General features: G+C 38.1%; 1 protein-coding gene across 3 annotated transcripts in view; it reads right to left on the bottom strand.

Annotated features, from left to right (window-relative positions):
• Nucleotides 1-19,554, bottom strand: part of FGGY (FGGY carbohydrate kinase domain containing) — a 385,198-nt gene that overhangs the window by 232,376 nt on the left and 133,268 nt on the right. For all 3 annotated transcript variants that reach the window (XM_054573901.1, XM_054573920.1, XM_054573910.1), the window contains exon 6: nt 4,477-4,592. In XM_054573901.1, coding sequence (XP_054429876.1) covers nt 4,477-4,592 — 116 coding nt within the window. The remainder of the gene's footprint in view (nt 1-4,476; nt 4,593-19,554) is intronic.

The following is a 19,554-nucleotide window of genomic DNA, read 5'->3' as shown; positions in this document are numbered from 1 at the left end:
TAGACATGAAATACTACTAAACCATAAAAAAGGATAAAATCTGGCCTTCTGTGACAGCATAGATGAACCTAGAGGGTATTATGCTAAATGAAATTAAGTCATACAGAGGTAGACAAGTAATATATGATCTCACATGTAGAATCTAAAAAACAAAGCAAAACTGCAAAAAAACCCAAACAAACCCAAAATGAAACTCATGGATACCGAGAACAGAGTAATAGTTGCCAGGGTGAGTGGGAGAGGCTAAATGGGTAAAGGGGTTGGGGAGGTCCAGACCTCCAGTGTGAAATGAGTAGGTCACGGGGATGCTGTGTGCAACTCGTTGATTAAAGTTAATGGTATTGTGGTGCATACTTGAATCTTGTCAGGGCAATGATTAAAATTCTCATCACAGGGAAAAAAATTCATTTGTACCTTAAAATTTTTTTTATTTATTGATTTGAGAGAAACATCAGTTTCTTGTTCCACTTATGTATACATTCACTGATTGATTCTTACATGTGTCCTGTCCGGGGACCAAACCCACAACCTTGGAGCATTGAGCTGATGCTCCAACCAACTGAGCCACCTGGCCAGGGCTAATTTGTACCTTTTTTATAGTGACTGATGATGTAGTGATCATTTCACAATGTATACAAATTCGAATCATTACTTTGTATACCTGAAACTAATATAATGTTGTATGTCAATTATACCTCATAAAAATTTTTAATAATATATAAATTAAAAAACATGAATCTTGTATGAGGGAAGGGAAAGCATCGAAAAGTTAAAATACAGTTAAGTTCTTATGCTGTCCATAGGGTTTTGGAAACTGTGACTTTAAGCTAAACAATATATAATGAAACCAATTTTACCCTGTTAATTAATATAAACAAGAGTTAAGTTCCTAGGGCATATTTCTGATCACAAAAATATAACCAAACTACTAAATAAAGACCCTAAAACACTTCTAATATTAAACACTGAAATAAATGTGAGCTATATATACAGTTAAGAAAGATTAATAAAAACAAGTAAGATGATTACTTTCTAACTCAATCATTCCAGTTCAGGATCACAGATGGCCAGAGTCTATTCCAGCAGCTCAGGGCACAAGGGGGATACCCGTGCTGGCCAGGGCATTGTTCCATCACAGGACGCACTCACACCCTCCCTCACTCACTCAGACTGGGACAATTTAGACACACCAATGCACATCACGTACACGTCTTTGGGAGATGGAGGAAACCGAAGTACCATGCAGACGTGGGGTAAACATGCAAACTCCACTCAGGCAGTGGCCAAGTGGGAATAGATGATTTTTCTCATCAATATTATAATGAAATAACATTATTCAATGACCTGCTATAATCAGAAAATTGGAGTTGAAGTTGGACCCAAGTCACCAAAGTTACTGCTAAATACAGTAAACATCATTACAGCTTTAGAAACAAAAAGCACCAATATCCCAGGAGCAGACATCGCAACCATTAATTTATCTACTAACTACTCAAATAGTAGTTTAGCTACTAAAATGTGCCATGCCTTATGCCAGGAGCACAAATACAAAGGTAAATAAATGAAAATCCGGAGGTCAAGAAGTTCACAGTCTAGTGTGGATTCAAGACATGTAAACTGGTCATCAATGTGTGCTGCAATAAGCTCGGGTCAGCATATCATGCGAACACTCAGGGAGGAGCAACTAAACTGGAGGAGAATATAAATTTTAAAAATCATTTGAACAATTAAGTAACTGACATTAAAATTGGTGTTCTAGTAAAATATTAACTCCTCTTAGGCCCACCCTCTGGGAAGGTTTCAATCCTGACATTATTTATTGGCTCTGCATGTGGTTAGAGAAAGTTACTAGACTATCTCTCTGATTCTTATCTGTGAACAAGATAACGGTGTGTATTTTTGTCACAGTTGTGAGAATTACCTGCAAGGAGGTATGTGAAAGCACATAGAAATGTGCTTGAAATATAAAAGGAAAAGAAAGATTAATTACTATTGATCTGCTACCTGCTAAATGCACACAATCGATATTATTTGGGAGTCAGTTTAGCAAAATGGTTAGAGCAGGATTTGGAATCACTTAAACACAGGCTCAAATTCTGTTCCTACCACATGCAAACTGCAACCATTTGTTAGGCACATTTCCACTTCCTACACCTTAGTTTTCAACTGTTGGGCAGGGTAAATAAAAATAATTCCATTACACAGTTTTGAAAATTTAAAAACATAATGGTTGTAACTCAATAGTACCATGTCTAAGGAGTGGTAAATGACTATTTTTAATTGGTAACATTAATTATGTCTTTCACAGGTGTGACCATAGAAACAAGATACAGAAGCATTATGAGACTTGTCAAAGTTCATACAACTAGTGCTAGAACTACCACTACCCTAGCTCCTAGTTCAGTGTTTTAGATCTAATTTTTCTGCACCCCTCAATTACAGGGTAAGACCTTCTCCCCTGACAGTTAGCCCTGGTGGTTCTTCATCAAGGCAGAAACTCATGGGAAGCCTTCAAAATACCTAACCAGAGACTGAGGTCTTAGTGACCATGCTTTAGCTCTAATGACCCATGAATTGTGTTCCCCAAAACACGTACGTTCAAGTCTTAATATGCAATGTAACTGTGTTTGCATTTATTCCAATCTAGCTGAGGTTGGCTTTGCGTGTTAAATAAATATTGAACTGCTGCCTAATCCCACTAGAGGCCAACCATATAGCCACATCAGTTCCCTCAATTTCGTATATTCCAAGAGGGCTAGTCTGCTTTAGTAGAAAAGTATAAAGTCAGAGACCCAGTTCTACTACTGAGTCTACAACTTAATAGTAGACGTGAAACCAAATCTCAGTTTTCCATCTGGAAAATAGGAATAACTATACAAACAGGTTTTGTGAGGGCCAAATAAGATTACAATGCATATAAAATCAATCACCAGCTAAAGGACTTGGAAAGTAGACAAAGACTGATGGCGGCTGCTTTGCTTCTTCCTCTCTCGCCCTAGTCCCGAGCTCCTCCCCGCTTCTCTCCCAGCTCAGATCCTGAGATGGTTTCAACTGAGCCACAGAAATTCGAAGGGGGCTCTTTCTGCAGACTGCCCTGGCTTCGTTCTTTCCCCAGATTTAGCTATTAGTAGCTGAACAGACTATAGAAACCAAGCTATGTTGTCTAAAACACAGCAATCTAGGTGCTACTTGGATCTTTCATGCCCTTATCTTTATATTCTTGAACTTTAACAGAGCTGCCATGAGGACTCCACCACAGAAAGTCTGAACTAAAATAACAGACTGTATGATTCAGTTATCAAGGGTGACTCAAACTTGTAGCAGATATTACTAGCTGATAACCAATATATAAAGCTAAACTCTCAAGTCTTAGCTGGTCACATGAATGGACATACGGCTGCCTAGCCAATGGCTACATTTCCCAGTCACTCTTGCAGCCTAGTGGAGGCTTAAGTAATCAAAAATGGCGTGGCCCATTTCCACATTATGCTCCTTGCAAAACAATGTAAATGGATTTCTCCAGTTCTTTTTATTCTTCCACCTCTTGGGTTGGGAACTGATGAGAATGAGAGTAGCCACCTTGGGCCCAAAGTTCAAGGCTGCATTGTGAGAATAGCAGAGCTGCCCTGAGAGTCACTTATCTCTACTCTACCACATAAAAAGGAAATAACCTTCTATCTTGTTGAATCCACTGTACTTCTAAATTTTATTTTTAAACCATCCTGGCCAAAACACTAAACAAATATAGAAGTATTTGTATTTAATCAGGTATAACTGCTTACCTGATGACAGCTTACTGGAACTGTAAGTAGTAACTACAAGAAATAAACATCTTTCTGTGAAATGAGCGTGCAAGCCTTAAACATTAAACTGTCAGCTATTGTTACATGGATCTTGCATCTGAGTTCTCTTCACCAGGTAAACCCCTACTAGTCCCCCACACCTATACTATCCAGTCAGTGCCACAAAAAACTGGAAGTCTGAAACCCTATAGCCTTAGTTCTGACTAAGAACTAAACTAAGAACTGACCACTGGCTCATGTTCCAGTTTCTGTCTTGTTCCTGATTTTTTTTCATGTTGGTATCTTCAATTATTTTTTTCTGTTCATGACCTTGCTGGATTTCTTGAACCTAATTCACAAAACATTTTACTTGTAATGACTGGAAATGATCCATACACCTCCACTCGTCCCTTGATTATGCTACTCTCAACTGCTCTATGCAAATATTTTCTTCAGTCTAGCTCAATGTCCAAGATTCTATATTTCAGTGCAGAGTTACACAGCCTATATCTGCACTCAGTTCCTCTAAGTCCCACTCTAAGGACCTACTAGTCATGGCCTACTCATCTTAATTCATTTTTCTTGTTAAAACAGGGCTGTGTTCCTATATTTTAATTCACACTAAAATAAAAAAACTTCAACATCCTCATATATACATAGACAGAATCACTCTCCAGATTTTTTATTTTTTTACCTATTTTTCTGTAATTATCTGCAACCAAGTCTTCCAAACCAATCATCTTCCAAAAACTGTCGTCCCAGCCTTTCTCCGCTGAGTATGTCCATTTGCACACCAGGGAGCAGAGAGACCTAGGAAAATGGGAGGGAGGTAGAACCAGTAATGTGAGTGAGATAGGCTTCCTTTATATTAGGTTACCAAATACCTGCCCCGATAGCTTCAGTAGTAGTAAAGTAGAGTAAACCAAACTAGGTAATTACACATCCCTGTTTAGATCAAAAAGTCCATTGATACCTGTTAATGAGTAGTTTCTTTTACTTTCAAAAGAATCTCAGCTCTTTATTTATATCTTGACCAAACAGTGTATATAAATATTTGTATGTTTATTTATATTTATATTTACACATTTGTAAGATACTTAGAAATTACAACCCTGACTAATGGTATTGAGCATTATTATTAAATTTTAGGTATAATATTGGTAATTGTCATTATATTTCAAAACAAGCCTCCCTATCACTTAGAGATACAGCCTAGACTATTCATGCATAAAATGATATAATATCTGGGATTTGCTTCAAAATTATAAGAGAAGGGGAAGTGAATGGAACAGAATTAGCCGCATGTTGGTGGCTGTGGGGCTGTGCGGCTGAGTGATAGGTAAGTGGTATTTATCACACTACTCTGTTTTGTACATGTTCAAAATTTTCTATTATAAAAAGTTTTTAAAAGTGCCTGGTGTGTGTGTGTGTGTGTGTATGTGTGTGTGTGTGTGTGTCTGTGTGTGTATTCATTTATCACTTTAGTCCAAAGCAATATTTAATAGGAGGAAGGCTTGAATGCTGGAAGGTGTTTTCCTCTCCAGTTCCTTTCCCACCCATTCACCTTTAGTTTTCTACATGCCAGCAATAAAATGTCATTGCAACTCTCTAAATCATGTTCTTGCACAATTCTATGCCTCTGCCCTACTCCTATCTGGAGCAGCTTCTTCACCCTGGTAACTCAAACACTTCCTTTAGCCTGGGCTAAATCCCCAGTTCGAGGTGGGTATGCCTTTGAGCTCCTGGAGTGTGCAGCTATCCTCTATCACAGCCCTTATCACACTGCTTAATTAGCTGCTTCTTTATTTATCTTCCCTATAGTCCTATTGACTTCTAATCTGTTCTCCATGTTGTGTTCAAACTTCTTAAAATAAAATCTGATGCTATCAACCCCTGATTAAAACCCTTTGCTTGTCCCTTACTACCTTCAGGGAAAAGTCCAATCCTTCACAGGACTTAAAAGAACTGACATGACCATGATGACTTCCAGTTTCCTCTTGCCATTCCCACCCTTGCTTGCTCCATTCTGCACAACTGAATTACGCATAGTTTCCCATAGTGGGCCTTGATTTCTGACTCCCCTGTGCACTGAGTACTTTGGTCCATTCTCTCCATAGTGATCTTCCCTGTAATGCACCTAACTCCTCTTTAGAATTCATGACTCAGCTCTCATTGTCCCTTTGCCTGAAGCCTCAGTGGAAGACAAGCTGAGTCCAAAGCATTTTCTCCAAGTTCCAAGATATCCTTATCTGAACACTTATCATAGGAACTGCCTCTGCCCACTCACTCCATCTCTCCCACTAAACCAGCAATGCCTTCACAGCAGTATCAGCCCCAATCATCTCTGTATCCCTAGTGCCTAGTCCACATTCAGCCGTATGTCAAACCACAATGAATACTGATTGAATGGAAGCACTGCAAAATGGTTTGTCCACTTCGCCACAGGGAAATAGTAAACCTAGGTTGTTCATGCAGTTTTAAAGAGAAACCTATCTCATACAGCCAACTAGGTGCATCTCATTCAGCCATTCACGTGGGTTCATGCCCTCACTCACTAAACATTTAGTATTCAGCCACTATGACCCGGGCACTCTGCTGGACCTGGGGAAAACAGTGGTATGTAAAAGACCTGATCCTCTGCTCTTGTGTAAGCTGACGGTTTGATTAAGGAGACAGAAACTGATCAAACAATCATACGTAAAATCATATATTAACAAATAACCAAAATGTTCTTAAGGAATCAGACAACTGAAAGTCTTTAGCAAGAATGCATGATTGGATCTGGTAAAAGGAAAAGGGAAACAAGTTTCAAGAAGGGCTCTGCAGAGGAGATGATGTTTTGTGAAGTCTAAATTTTAAAAGCAAACAAATTTATAATTTATCATCAATGAATTATTCTTCAGGTGTCACAAAGATGGCAGAACACAATGAACTATACTAAATGTCATGGATATATTGAAAGAGTGATAATGCCAGTAGAAACTTAATATATGCTCACATGCACTAAATCCTTCACCTGGTTTAAGCAAGATAAAGTTTTCAGGGGGTATAGAGAAGGCAGCCATCTGTGTAGCACATTTTGAAGAGTACACAGCAGGCTAACCCCTCTGGGCACAATGCCTGTAATTTCAGCTCCTTGGAAGTTCTGATAGGTCACTGGAAAGAGCAACACTATGGAGGAAAAGGTGATGTGGAAGGATAGTTCCTAATGATCAAACCACACAAGGCAACTCTTGACTCCCCAAATGCTCCATTCCTGTACAGGTTTCTGTGCCTCTACTTTGACTGCTCCTTAAGTCTTAATTGATTATTACTCCTTTCACTCATCCTTGTCTACTTGGCAAACCCCAAATCATTCTTACGATCTAGTTGCAAAAGTTCCCTTGCTCCCTCCAAGCTGAACTCATGGCTTTCTCCTTGGAGGTAGTATTAGAACTCGTAAATACTGCACTGTCATTCTTAACAGCTGAGCTAGGTTGAGTTTATGGCCCCCAGTCTATGGCTCTCCACATTCCACACACTTTGCCATGTAATTTGTAGTGCTTTGCCCTCTCCTCCTCTCACCTCTGCCACTGTGAGCAGGACCTCCTTTCCTACTCTGAGACTCATATTCTGTCATGTGACTGCATTTCGTTTAAAAAAAAATGAGGCAAAACAACTGCATGCCGGTTTCTAGTCTAAGTCTCCAGAGGCTTCGTGTGTTTCTGCTTGCTCATGGCATCAGCATGAGAAGATCCTGCCTGGGATGGCCCATTGGTCCCAAGAGGAGCATAAGAGACTAGTGGAAAAGAGCAATGACTGCCAAAACCAGCCTAAATCAGACAATCTAGGCAGCCAAAACACAAGTGAGTGAGTCTATCTGAGACCAGAAAAACCACCCAGCAGAGCACAGCCTAAATGAGCTACTGAGCTTGGGTTGTGGTTTGTAACAGAGCAATTGTTGCTTTAAGGCATAATTAAGTTACTCCAAGTAGATTTTTTTCCCCATTAATGGCCAGTCCTCACAGAAAGTCAGATGTTTGGAATTGAAGATGACTGAGCCCAGGGAGCAGGAAATTTTACAGCTGCGGATACCCCTGGCAACTCCATTTTCCATCAGGATTAAAGAGATACTATTAGGCTGCTTTTCACTAGGGTTTCTTTAAATCAACTCTTGGGTAATATGGATGTATAAAGACAACAGTATTAGCAAAATTGAAAATGTGCATCTAAGGCCACATGTTCTCCAGAAATCTCTACAGGAGAGCAAATATAGGACATTATACTGTCAATGAGTAAAGCCAAGGTATCTGTAGCAGAACAAAGGGTTTGCCTGTCCCACCCCACCCCCTAGCTAGACAGGAGTGCTACTTCCACCCAGGGAGAAGGGGCCACTTGCGGTTTTTTCACTGCCATCCAGAATGCCCGGTGAGCAACTGCAGTATCTTGCACTGCTTTATCAATGCCAAAGAGACTATAAAAACCTATGTGAGCTTCAAAAGAACATAAATCAATGAGTAGGCAAAAAGAAAGCAATTCCTATCTTAGGGGAAATAGTACACCAGGGAGAAGATCACTAGAGCATTCATAAGAGGCAGGTCTCACAGATGTGGAAATGATGAAAAATTGAAAGAGAACATTAACAATAAACACAATGAGAAATCAGAAGAAGAATGCAAAAATATTTTTTTCTTAACTAGCAACACTAATTTTAAATTTTAAGCTTTAGACTTTTGCAGAAGAACTAAAAAATCACTCACATTGTTGAAAATCAAATTAATGATCTGGATTGGATGACCAAGTGAATGCAGTATGTTACTACCTGCAACAAAGACACAAAGAGAGAAATAATGAGGAAAGAAGGAAGAAGCTTGGTGGGCAGATCCAGCAGGAATTGAGAATAACAGGAATTCCAGAAGGGATTTTTATTAAAAGAAAAAGAGAAGTAGAAGTAAAAACAAATGAAGGAGTTGTTATAATTAAAGGAATACAGTACCAGAATATTTTTTCTTTTAAATACTGAGCTGAAGCAAGATTTAAGCCTGCAGATTAAAAGACTCATTAAATCCAGGAAGTGAATCCAGGAAGTACTTGAATTTCAAGAATAAACAAAAATTAAATTATACAAGTTTTCAGACAGAAAGAATAAGTTACTCAGAAAGGCAAGAGATTTAGACTAGCTAAGGAATTCTCATCTATAACTCTGGAATGTATAAGACAGTGGAACAATGTATAGAGTAAAGAAAAATGATCCAAGAATCCTATACCCAGACAAAATATTATTCAGCTGTCAGGAAAAAAGGAAAATATTTTCAACATGCAAGGATTCAGGAAGTAAACTTCCCATAAATGTTCTCTGAGGAGAGCACTTGAGAAAGGATATAACCAAAAAATAATTGATCCAGAGCAACTGTCTCTACATAGGAAAAATCAAGACCAGAGGGACCGATGGTATGAACACACACATAAGTTTTAGATTTCATATATACACACATATTTAAATTTAAATAGATGATGATAGTGTGAACAGGAATTTGTAATAAGTTTTCTTGAAACACAACAGGCATGCTGTATTAGAGAAAAAAAATCTCATAATAGCCTCAAACTGAAAATATTAAGTTAAATAAGCAGAATCTCAAAGTCAGAGATTGAAAAAGAGGTACACAGGAAAAGAATTTGGGGATACATATGTGTGTTTGGGCAGAATATAAGTTGAAGGTTGGTTGAAAGGACAGAAAATGTAATCACTAACGAAAACAAAAAGCTTACAGAACTCTCAAAATAACAAGAAATAAGAAGAAAATAAAGAACAATTAACAACTCAGCCCTGGCTGGTATGGCTTAGTGGATTAAGTGCCAGCCTAAGAACCAAAGGGTCGCTGGTTTGATATCCAGTCAGGGCACATGCCTGGGTTGTGGGCCAGGTCTCTAGTTGAGGGAGTGTGAGAAGCAACCACACATGGAGGTTTCTCTCCCTCTCTTTTTCCCTCCCTTCTCCTTTCTCTAAAAAGTAAATAAATAAAAATTTAAAAAAAAACAGGTATTAAAAAAAAAAAGAAAAATTAATGTCAGTGAAACCAAACTAAAGCAATTAAAATAAAAAGAAAAGGAAAAACATATAATGTAATATAATCCAAAAACAAAAATAGGAGAAATGAATAAATTATTTAAGTTATTATACCATATATGAATTAACTGATTCCACAGCTGGTTAAACAATAATGATAATTAAATTGGGGTTAAAATTAAGCTATATCTTGTTTACATACAAAATTTTTAAATGTGGTAGAGGTTTTTTAAAAAAAAAGATTGGAAAAGAAATAACAAATACAAACAAAAAATTTCTAAGTGACAATATAAATGTCAAAGTAGAACACAAAAGCAAAAATATTAGCAAGACAAAAGGAATATTCCATAAAGCAAAGGATTCAAATTCAAGAAGAATATCATCACTTATTAGATTTTATGGAGCAAACAACATAGGATGAAATATTTGCATATTAAAAAAAGATCTCCAACATTAGCATTTAAAAGGAGACACATATTTACAGATTTTATTGTAGTTTCAAGTTTTTAACAGATAAACCAAAAAAATAATAACTAATATCACTGCTGAGGTATTAAAGGACTCAAATATATTTAACGAACTCAATTCTATCTATACTCATATAAGAGGAGAGAGAAGGAGAATGTTTTACAATACAAGCAGAGATTAAATTGGTAAAGTGGTGTTTTACAGAGAAATTTATAGGTTTAAAAACTTTTATTGGAAAAGAAAAATGAACAGAAAAACCCTAAGCAACCAACTTAGGAAACTATGAGAAATATTAATAAATTAAACTGAAAGAGATCTATAAGAAGTAATAAAGATAAAAGCAGATAAAGACATTAAGTAACGAAATAAAATTTAGAAAATCTACAGAGACAAAACATGGTTCTGTGAAAATGTGTTCAATGAAAGAGAAAGACTTCTGGCATAATCAAGGGAGACAAAAAAGATTGAAGACAAAAAATAAAAGTCTTGAATGAAAATGGCAGACACAACTACAGATAAAGCACACATTAACAGAAAAAATTAAAGATTACATGAACAACACTATGCTAGTGAATCTGAAAATTCAGATAGAATAAACAATTTACTAGAAAAACAACACTTATCAAAACTGATTCAAGAAAACATAGGAAACCTCATAGAATTTTAATCCTTAAAGACATTAGGTCAGTAGTAAAAATCATCCCTCAAATAAAACTTCAAGCCCAGAGGGTTATACTAGGAAGTTCTAACAAATGTGCAAGGAACAGACTACTCCAAGTATTTCAGAGTCTTGAAGAAGAAGGGATGTGTTTCAAGTTATTCATAAAGCTAATATAATTACACTACAAAAACCAAGAGGAAGACAGCATACGAAACAAATATCAGAGACTACTCTCACATTATGAACACAGGCACAAAAATTCTAAAGAAGACATGACCAAACTTAATATAAAAATATGGGGGAAAATACATCATGAACAACACTCAAGAATGTTTTAATAGTACAAGATTTATGAATATATTTTACCACAGTATTTTATTAAAGGAGAGAAAAATGATCAATTCATATAAAAGAATAAAAAGTATCCAATGAAGTTCAAATGCTACATCAAGACAGAATCCAATGAAGTTTAAATGCTATGTCAAGACAGAAAATCTCGCTGAAGTAGAAATAATAGAACCTTCTATTATTATCTGCTTCTAACCATGAAGGAGTAATAGATAATGGATTTTACATCCCTGCCTTAAACTAGAAAGGTAGGGGGAAAAAGGACCTTGAAACAACTGTTCTCAGACCTTGCACAACAGGCAGTGCAGGACGGTGAGACCTGAGAGAAGGAAACAAATGAGGTGAGCCCCAGCATCACTCTGGCTTTCTGCCCAGGAGCACATGTCAGACCACAAGGCAGAAAGAGGAATGCCAAGGAAAACACAGCAGCTTCAGGAAGCTGAGGAGACCAAGATTAGAATTTAGAGAGTTTGAGGTGGCTGGAAGCTGTAAGGGCACAGGCTTCCAAAGAGGGAGTCACTATACAGAAAGAGAGCCTGAAAATCTGCCCAAGAGTCCCTCTCCACCATTGTTGACCACTAAGATGCAGGTATGTTCCATGCGTGGTGAAGGGTGACTGGAAAGCTGTGAGCTGAACAGTTCTCAGAATCTGCATAGAGCTGGGGATCATTGCAGTTACTAAAATTAGAGTGGAATGTCCCTGTTGATCACCTGGGACATTCAGTAAACTCTAAAAGACATAGACCTTGCAAGTGTAACTGAAATTTCCTTGTGTAAAGGATATTCTAATCCTGCTCCAACAAAGTTTAAAGGAAAAAAAAGACTCTACAGGATAAAACTAAGATGAAAATGCATGAACATCTACCAGAAAAAAGTAGCTCCTTAAAGAAAGACAGCAAAATCCAGACACCCAACAACGTAAAATTGACAAAGTCAATATCCAATCATAAATATTTGAAAAACCAATAACCAAATTTTTTTCTAAATTTTATAAAAGGTATCAATCCACCAAAGCCAAATTTAATGAAGTCAAAGCAGGGTAAACACAAACAAAAAGGAAAAAACAACGATAGTGAAACAGGAAATCCTTGAAGCAGAGGAAAATTACAGAGGAATAAAGACAAAAAGTTTATAGACTTCTCATCAAAAACAGTGCAACCTAGAACAAAATGGCATGACATATTTAAAGTGCTGAAAAATATTTTAAAGGAAAAAATCAATCTAGAAGTCTATACTCAGCAAAAAATATCTTTAAACAGTTAATGCAAAATACAAACTTTTTCGAACAAAAAGAAGCTGAGGGAAGTCATTTCCAAGAACACTGCAGTGCAAGAAATGTTGAAGAAAATTCTCACCCTGGCTGGCGTAGCTCAGTGAATTGAGCACCGGCCTGCAAACCAAAGGGTCGCCGGTTCCATTCTCAGTCAGGACACAGGCCTGGGTTGTGGGCCAGGTCCCCAGTAGGGGGTGCGCGAGAGGCAACCGATCCCTGTTTCTCTACATCTTTCTCCTTCCCTTCCCCCATCTCTGAAAATAAATAAATAAAATCTTTTAAAAAAAGATAAATAGAAAACTACAAAAAAACATTAAAATAAAAAACAACAACAAAAAAAGAAAAAAAGAAAATTCTTCAAGGAGGAGGAAAAAAACGATACTAAATGAAAATGTAAATCTATACAAAGGAATGAAGAGTATCAGAATCAGCAAATATGTGAATATTTACATAAAGGACATATCGTTTCCCTTTTTTTAAATTATCACTTGAATGCTGTCAGGAAGTCCAAACCTAGGGATTACTTCTTTGTGTAGAAGTTTGGCTACCTCAGTTGCCTTCTCAGTTCTAGTGGTATATGTCTCTACCCATCCAGAAATGTCTACAAAAACTAATAAAAATTTAAAGTTTCCTATGGCTTTAGACACCAATAAAGTCCTTTCATTTTAAAATTTCTTTGAAATTAAAAAATAATTTAATGTCTGATAGTTGACTTTACGAAAAATGTAAATGTGTTGTGGGATAAATTAACATATACAAATAAAACAGGTGACTATCATAGCACAAATTATACACAGATATGAAAGCATATCATATGTGATGGGATATAAAATTATTTAGGGTAAACTGTGATTAAGTTAAAGGATGTATATTATAAATCCTAGAGAAACCAGTACTGAAGAGATAAAATTAATAAACCAATTTTGGAGATAAAATGGAACACTAAAAATTACTTCTGCAGTCTGGGAGGAGGCTGAAAAAGGGAAAAATTGTATAAAATACAGGGAACCAAAAAAATAAATAAATAATGAAATGATCAATTAAAACACAACTATTAAGTATAACTGGCCTAAAAATCTCAAAGTAAGGGCAGAAATTATTAGGCTGGATAAAAGCAAAGTCCAACTATATGCTATTTACAAGAAACATATTTCAAATATAAAGGCATGAATCACGTTAAAGAATAAAAGAATGGAAAAAAATATGGCATGCAAATGCGAGTAATAAAAAAGTGGAAGTGTGGCTATATGAATCTCAGACAAAGTAGACTTCAGAAAAGAAGTATTACCAGAAATAAATAGGTGCATTACATAATGATAGAAGTGTCAATTTACCAAGAAGACTCGTGGGTTAAAGAAGAAATCATAACTTGTTAGGGTGGCAACTTAAATTCAACCAAAGTTAGATTTCTTTTTTGTTAGTGTTTTAGACAGAACTAATAAACAAGCAGTGCAAAAACTGTACAGGAAATCAAGGATTCATGATGGTATAATTGGATGTGGTCATGTAAGATCACGCTTGTCTCTCACATAGGTTTGTCTATACAAATTCGGTGGCCTCAGTGGCCCATGTTGATTAAAGAACTGTGGGCCTGCTCCATTTCATACTATTTTAGGCCAAATAGAGTATCAGTGGGAAATCCAGGAGATCCTAAAGGACCTATCTATCGCCTCATCATTAGAGAATGTTATTACATTTTGTTTCGTTCCCTGATGCTCCGTCTGGCCTTCTGGGAATGGCAGTATATCAGGCCCAGCCATGCCCTCCCGCAGCAGGGACCACATCTGCCTTACTCATCATGTCATTCCCCAGCATCAAGCAGAGTACCTGTCTGGCCAACTGTGAGAACTCAATGCATGATTATTGAGTAAATGAATGAGAACTCCATATGCCAGATATAGATGAGAGCTTTCAGGTTTCTATTCACTTTTTACTGTATTGTAAGGCCCATGTTCTCTGTGCAGGCTCAGAGGGGACAGAAGTTAGATTCCTGGTATGTCCAAGGGCAGCAGAACACTGAGTTCCTTGCACAGACTACGCACCACAACAGAACAAAGATAACTTTTTGAAAAAGTATTTTGCCCATGTCACGTACCTCCCATCACCTACTTTCCCAGACTCAAAAACATGCCAAATCTGTAACACATCTTCTTTCTTTTTTTTTTGAAAAATGCAAAAGAGAGGCTTCTAGTTAAGGATGCCAGATTGACTACACATGTTGACTTCTGCTCCCTTTACAAATTCCCCAAAAATGGCAGTATAAGACTATTTCAAGACGGCAAAAACTCACAGTGACAACGGAAACAGGACAGAAAATGACAGCAACTGAAATTTGAAAGCCAGAAAGCACAGACAGATGAATAGCAAGTAACTCTCTTGGTAGACTTGGAAAGATAGAACCTATATAACCACGGAGAAAACTCAGAAACACAACAATTATGCTGCAGAGACCCAGAAACACTCAGCAAGTGATGGCACCAGGTATTTCTGCAAGTAGGAACAAAGTGAGGCTAAAAGCAGCAGGATGGAAAGCCAAGTAGGAAGTAATTAAACCTCCATGTGACCTCCTTATGAGCAATCAGGGTACTACCTCTCCCACACCCTAAAAGCAGGCTGAGGTTCACCCTCAGACAGAGTGGGGTACAAGGCCCAGCTAAGAAGAGAGACAGTAAGGACCTGCCTTTTTTGCAAGTCAGCCCTAAAGATCTTTTCCCCAACTTAACTCCCTGGGCTCTTGGCTGCCAGGTTTATACCCCAAAGATTTGTTTCTGGGGAATCTGACCAGGCAAAAAAAAAAAAAAAAAAAAAAAAGACCTAAGGCCAGTTGGGAGGGCAGAAGCTACAGAAAGAACAGGACAGCCAGATCATTTGGATCATAGGAGGATTAAAATCACAGAATATAAGTTCATTTTTGATCATCAACAGTGGCAACTGCTATAATTATCACCATCATCATCACCATCATTGTCATCTTAAAAAACACATTATTAATTCAGAAAATATTTACTGTGATCTCACTATCTCAGAGTTTTTCTAAGCAGGTAGGAACCTTCAAATTCTGGGAGAAACCCAGGGAAAACGTCACCAAGATTCCAATCACACTCTTGAGACCATGAAGGAGCCTTAGCAAGAACAAGAACTTTTGACTTTCCTGCTTTTACCCAGAGCAAGACACACATCAAAAGCACATGTCTGCTGAGTTCCAGAGGCCTGATCATTATCACATATTTCTCCAGCAAGATTTTATAAAAAATGCAGTCGGCATTGCTGCATTCTTTATATGCATTGACACTGAGAGGCCCCCACTTTCAAGAGAAACCTTTTGTTCTCTGCTTGGAGAAGGCAGAACCTGGAGAGTCTCAATCGAACAAGCTAGTGAATAACAGAATAATTAGAGCTGAGAGTGGGGATAAATTACCAAGACATTCCTGGCTGTAGCCTTCAGTGCATCGAGGCCTATGATGGCTCTGTTTTTCCAAGCCATAAAACAGACTGAAGATACAGCTCCCGGGGAGAGATGGTTTGGATTGGATGGCTGATTGTATCAACAAAGAGACCAAGAAGGTCGGTCTTATTTCTAAAGAAATACCACTGCACCAATCAGAGCTGCTTCTGTGAAAGAGCTGTCAGATTTTAGGCTTGTTACTATTGACTCTGTACTTCATCAAGACTTGCTGACAGGTCCATGACAGACTGAAATAATGTATGCAATGATGCAACGCAGGGCAATATTAAATTGCCCTTTCAGTTAGACTTGCCAATAACATGGTTCGAACGTGTTTGTGACAATACAGGGAGCATGAAAGAACAGAATAAATAATCAAGTTCACAAAGTTTTCCCAGGCCCCCAAGAGAAAGAGATCTAAGGATCAGAAAACAAAAGATCCCGAAGTCTCTGACAGTGTGTTCCAAGATCTTGGTCAAGTCCTTCTACTCGTGGATTAGGATTTATGTCCTAAGAAATAAGGATGATAATTTCAGGCTATCTGAGACAAGCGGGGGAAACAAAGGAAAACGTAATGCAACTAGGGACAGCTTACTGAGCCCTTGTAATACACCAGGCACTGTGCCTAGTGCTTTTATACAGGTTACTGCAATTGTTCTCACAACTGGTAAGGATACTAGCAGTATCCCCATTTCCTAGAGAGGAACACTGAGGCTCAGAAAGTTTGGGTAACTCACTTCAGGTCATACCATTAGGAAGGAAAAAGGAAGAAATTCTAACCCTGGTCTGATCAATTAAGAACCTACACTTGTTAACTATGTGCTTATTCAAGCCCATTCATAAAAAGATTTCAACAAAACACTGCAAAGGCCAATTAGCACATGTGACAGAGTGTAATAAGTTTTAGATTTATCTGTTCTCTTATTTATCTTGTCTGTTATCTCCTTTTTTAATAAAGAAAAACTGAGAAATTTTTAAAAAATAAAAAACAGCTGCAGAGTTCAAAACAACACAGAGCCCTAAGGAACCAATAAGTAGCTGCCTTAGGTTTCCTGTGAGAATGTTCAGGAGATACATACCATGGGCCAGGACACAGGGACAACAATGGGATGCTCCCTCAAGGTGGGAAGACTAAGATTGTTTCTAAGAGTTCTGCTGTAGAGTCGACCCATAATGAGCAGGAGTAGAAATATGCAAAATTATCATAGAAAGGCAAAATGGGTTCCTGGACACTCAGAGTTCCCAGTAACCAGACTGAAGGCATTAAGATGTCTAAAGAAAGAGCCTGTCAGGTAGATGGGTGGTTAGTCTGCATGGGAGCAGAGGAAGAGGCAGGAGAAGCAGCAGTAGGAGAAGAAGCACCGTCAGAGGTGAGAGGGAAGAATTTTCCAGGAGAGAAGAGACACACGTGCAAAGGGCTGGAAGTGGGAGGCAGCGTGGAACGAGGCACATCTCAGTGAGAACTTCTGCAGGCAAACTTCAACAGCTGAGTGTGGTCCCCAAGTGAGGAAAAGAAACAAAAGAACCATTCACTCCCTCCCTCCATCATTCACTCTCTCAACAAACATTTAGTAAGCTCTTATCTTGTACCAAACACAGATATTGTCTCCTCCTTTGTGGAGTTTAGAGTCTAGTAGCAGAGTGAAATTCATGACGGGCTTGCTTAAATTTCTAATAAATACTGGAAGCATTAGGTATAATAAAGAAGTATTACAGGAGTTCCTAGTGTTTTTGGTAGCAAAAGACATGAAAAAAGGCAACAATTTATACCTTGCCTTAGATTCTTCCACTGAGGGGCTTAGGGTCCCCACTGAGGGTCAGTCCACGCCTTCAGTTTTCAACAGCGGACTGTATGGCTAAAGGCCATTAAAATGGGGCAGTCTTTTGAAGGGTAATCCTCAGACCTTACCCCACACACAGCCCGCCTCTAGTTGGTCTCTGTGTTTGCTCTAGCTCCTTCTCCATTCTAGTAATGCAGGATTTCTGACTCATTGATTTCAGGCTTATTCTGGCTTCTTAGGCATGAGGCTTAATCTCTGCCTTTTGGCTCTGACCATGTAAAAACACACCAGTGGCGTACCTTCCAGGTTTTCTAAACCCCCCGGCTTCAGGGTCTCACACCCTGTTGCTGGCTTCCTCGGCAAGGCCTGCCCCTACGTGTGTGAGGCTACTGAAACCAAGACCTGTTTGCAATCACATAGCTATGTCCCAGTACAATGTAGAAGAAACTGAAGACATCTGCATCTATCCCAGTGTATCTCAGAAAAGAGAACATTCCCAAACATTTTATAAGCTCCAATATTAAAATATCTCTTCCAGGGTCAAACCGTTTTGGCCTAACCTATTAGAAAATAACACTGTATATCAACAAGGACAGACAGTGGTGTCTTTACAACTCTTTCCTTCCAACATTCTTCAGTCCTAATAGCATCCATACCTTGCCACTTATTAAGCTGAGCCCTGGCCTGATTCAAAGTTATCTAAAGAGCACATATTAGTAAGGTGGGGATATAATGCTACAGACACAAAATACATGAAAAAGAGGAAAGCTATTCTAAAACACCTAGTTGGGGTGGGAAAGTAAGGAAAATGGAATTATATTAATAGATATATTAATAGATTCATATTAATAGATTCATGGCTGCTCTGCCTTGAAGAGATAATGTAAGATTTCTGGGCGAGGATGAGAAAGGGGCAGAGTGAAGTAGCTCTGCCGGTTGGCCCAGTGCACTCCAATTCTGCTTCGCTATTAGGCCACTTTATGATTAGTACCTGGCCTCTGGTGCATCCAACAAACATCATCTTAACTTGAAAATACTCTTCAATATAAATAAATTTTAAAAAATAAATCGTTTCCTGATAAGCTAGGATTAGCTCCATAAATTGAATAATAACAATGATATTATGCTATTGTTTAGCACAGCACCCAGCATGCTACAGGAACTCAGCAAAGATTCTTTACCTTTATCTTTCATCAGACATTGACACCTGTAAGATGTGTTGAAAGGAGCAGTGATTTCCCTCACACTAGCAGATATTCCCTCATAACAGATTTCCCAAACAGCTATGCTTGATTTTGCCCAGTGATACCATCTGCAGGCACTGGATACTTATAACCCCTGAGAATATTTAGCAGATCTTATGGTTCTAGCTCTCTTACTCTACCAATCTTGGTTGGGTCTCTAGAAATGGTGTTATTGCTCTCCCATAGTGCAAAATGCAAAAGCATTAGGAGAATTCTTCCCTTTACCCTATTCTCCCTTTGGCAGGTCTAACTGTGCCCCAGGTGGCCGAGGGCAACATTATTACAGCTGCTATAAAGATATGCGGAAGTCACCATGATGATATTAGTGGCCTTCTCAGTTAGGATGTCAGCTATTCCAGCACCCAATGAGCTTACTTAGCTCCCAGAGCTGAGAGTTTTAACATGTCTCTCTAGCACAAAGGGAAGAAAGCTAGATTAAGACTTTTTAAACAAGGCAAAGAGGAGAAAACATTAAAAGAGAGAGTTGGTGAACCGCAAGTATAGAC

Source organism: Pteronotus mesoamericanus, unplaced genomic scaffold, assembly GCF_021234165.1.
Source record: "Pteronotus mesoamericanus isolate MK-2021 breed Mesoamerican mustached bat unplaced genomic scaffold, CSHL_Meso_final contig_105, whole genome shotgun sequence".
Classification (NCBI taxonomy): Eukaryota; Metazoa; Chordata; class Mammalia; order Chiroptera; family Mormoopidae; genus Pteronotus; species Pteronotus mesoamericanus.
This window is presented reverse-complemented; position numbering and strand designations above follow the sequence as displayed.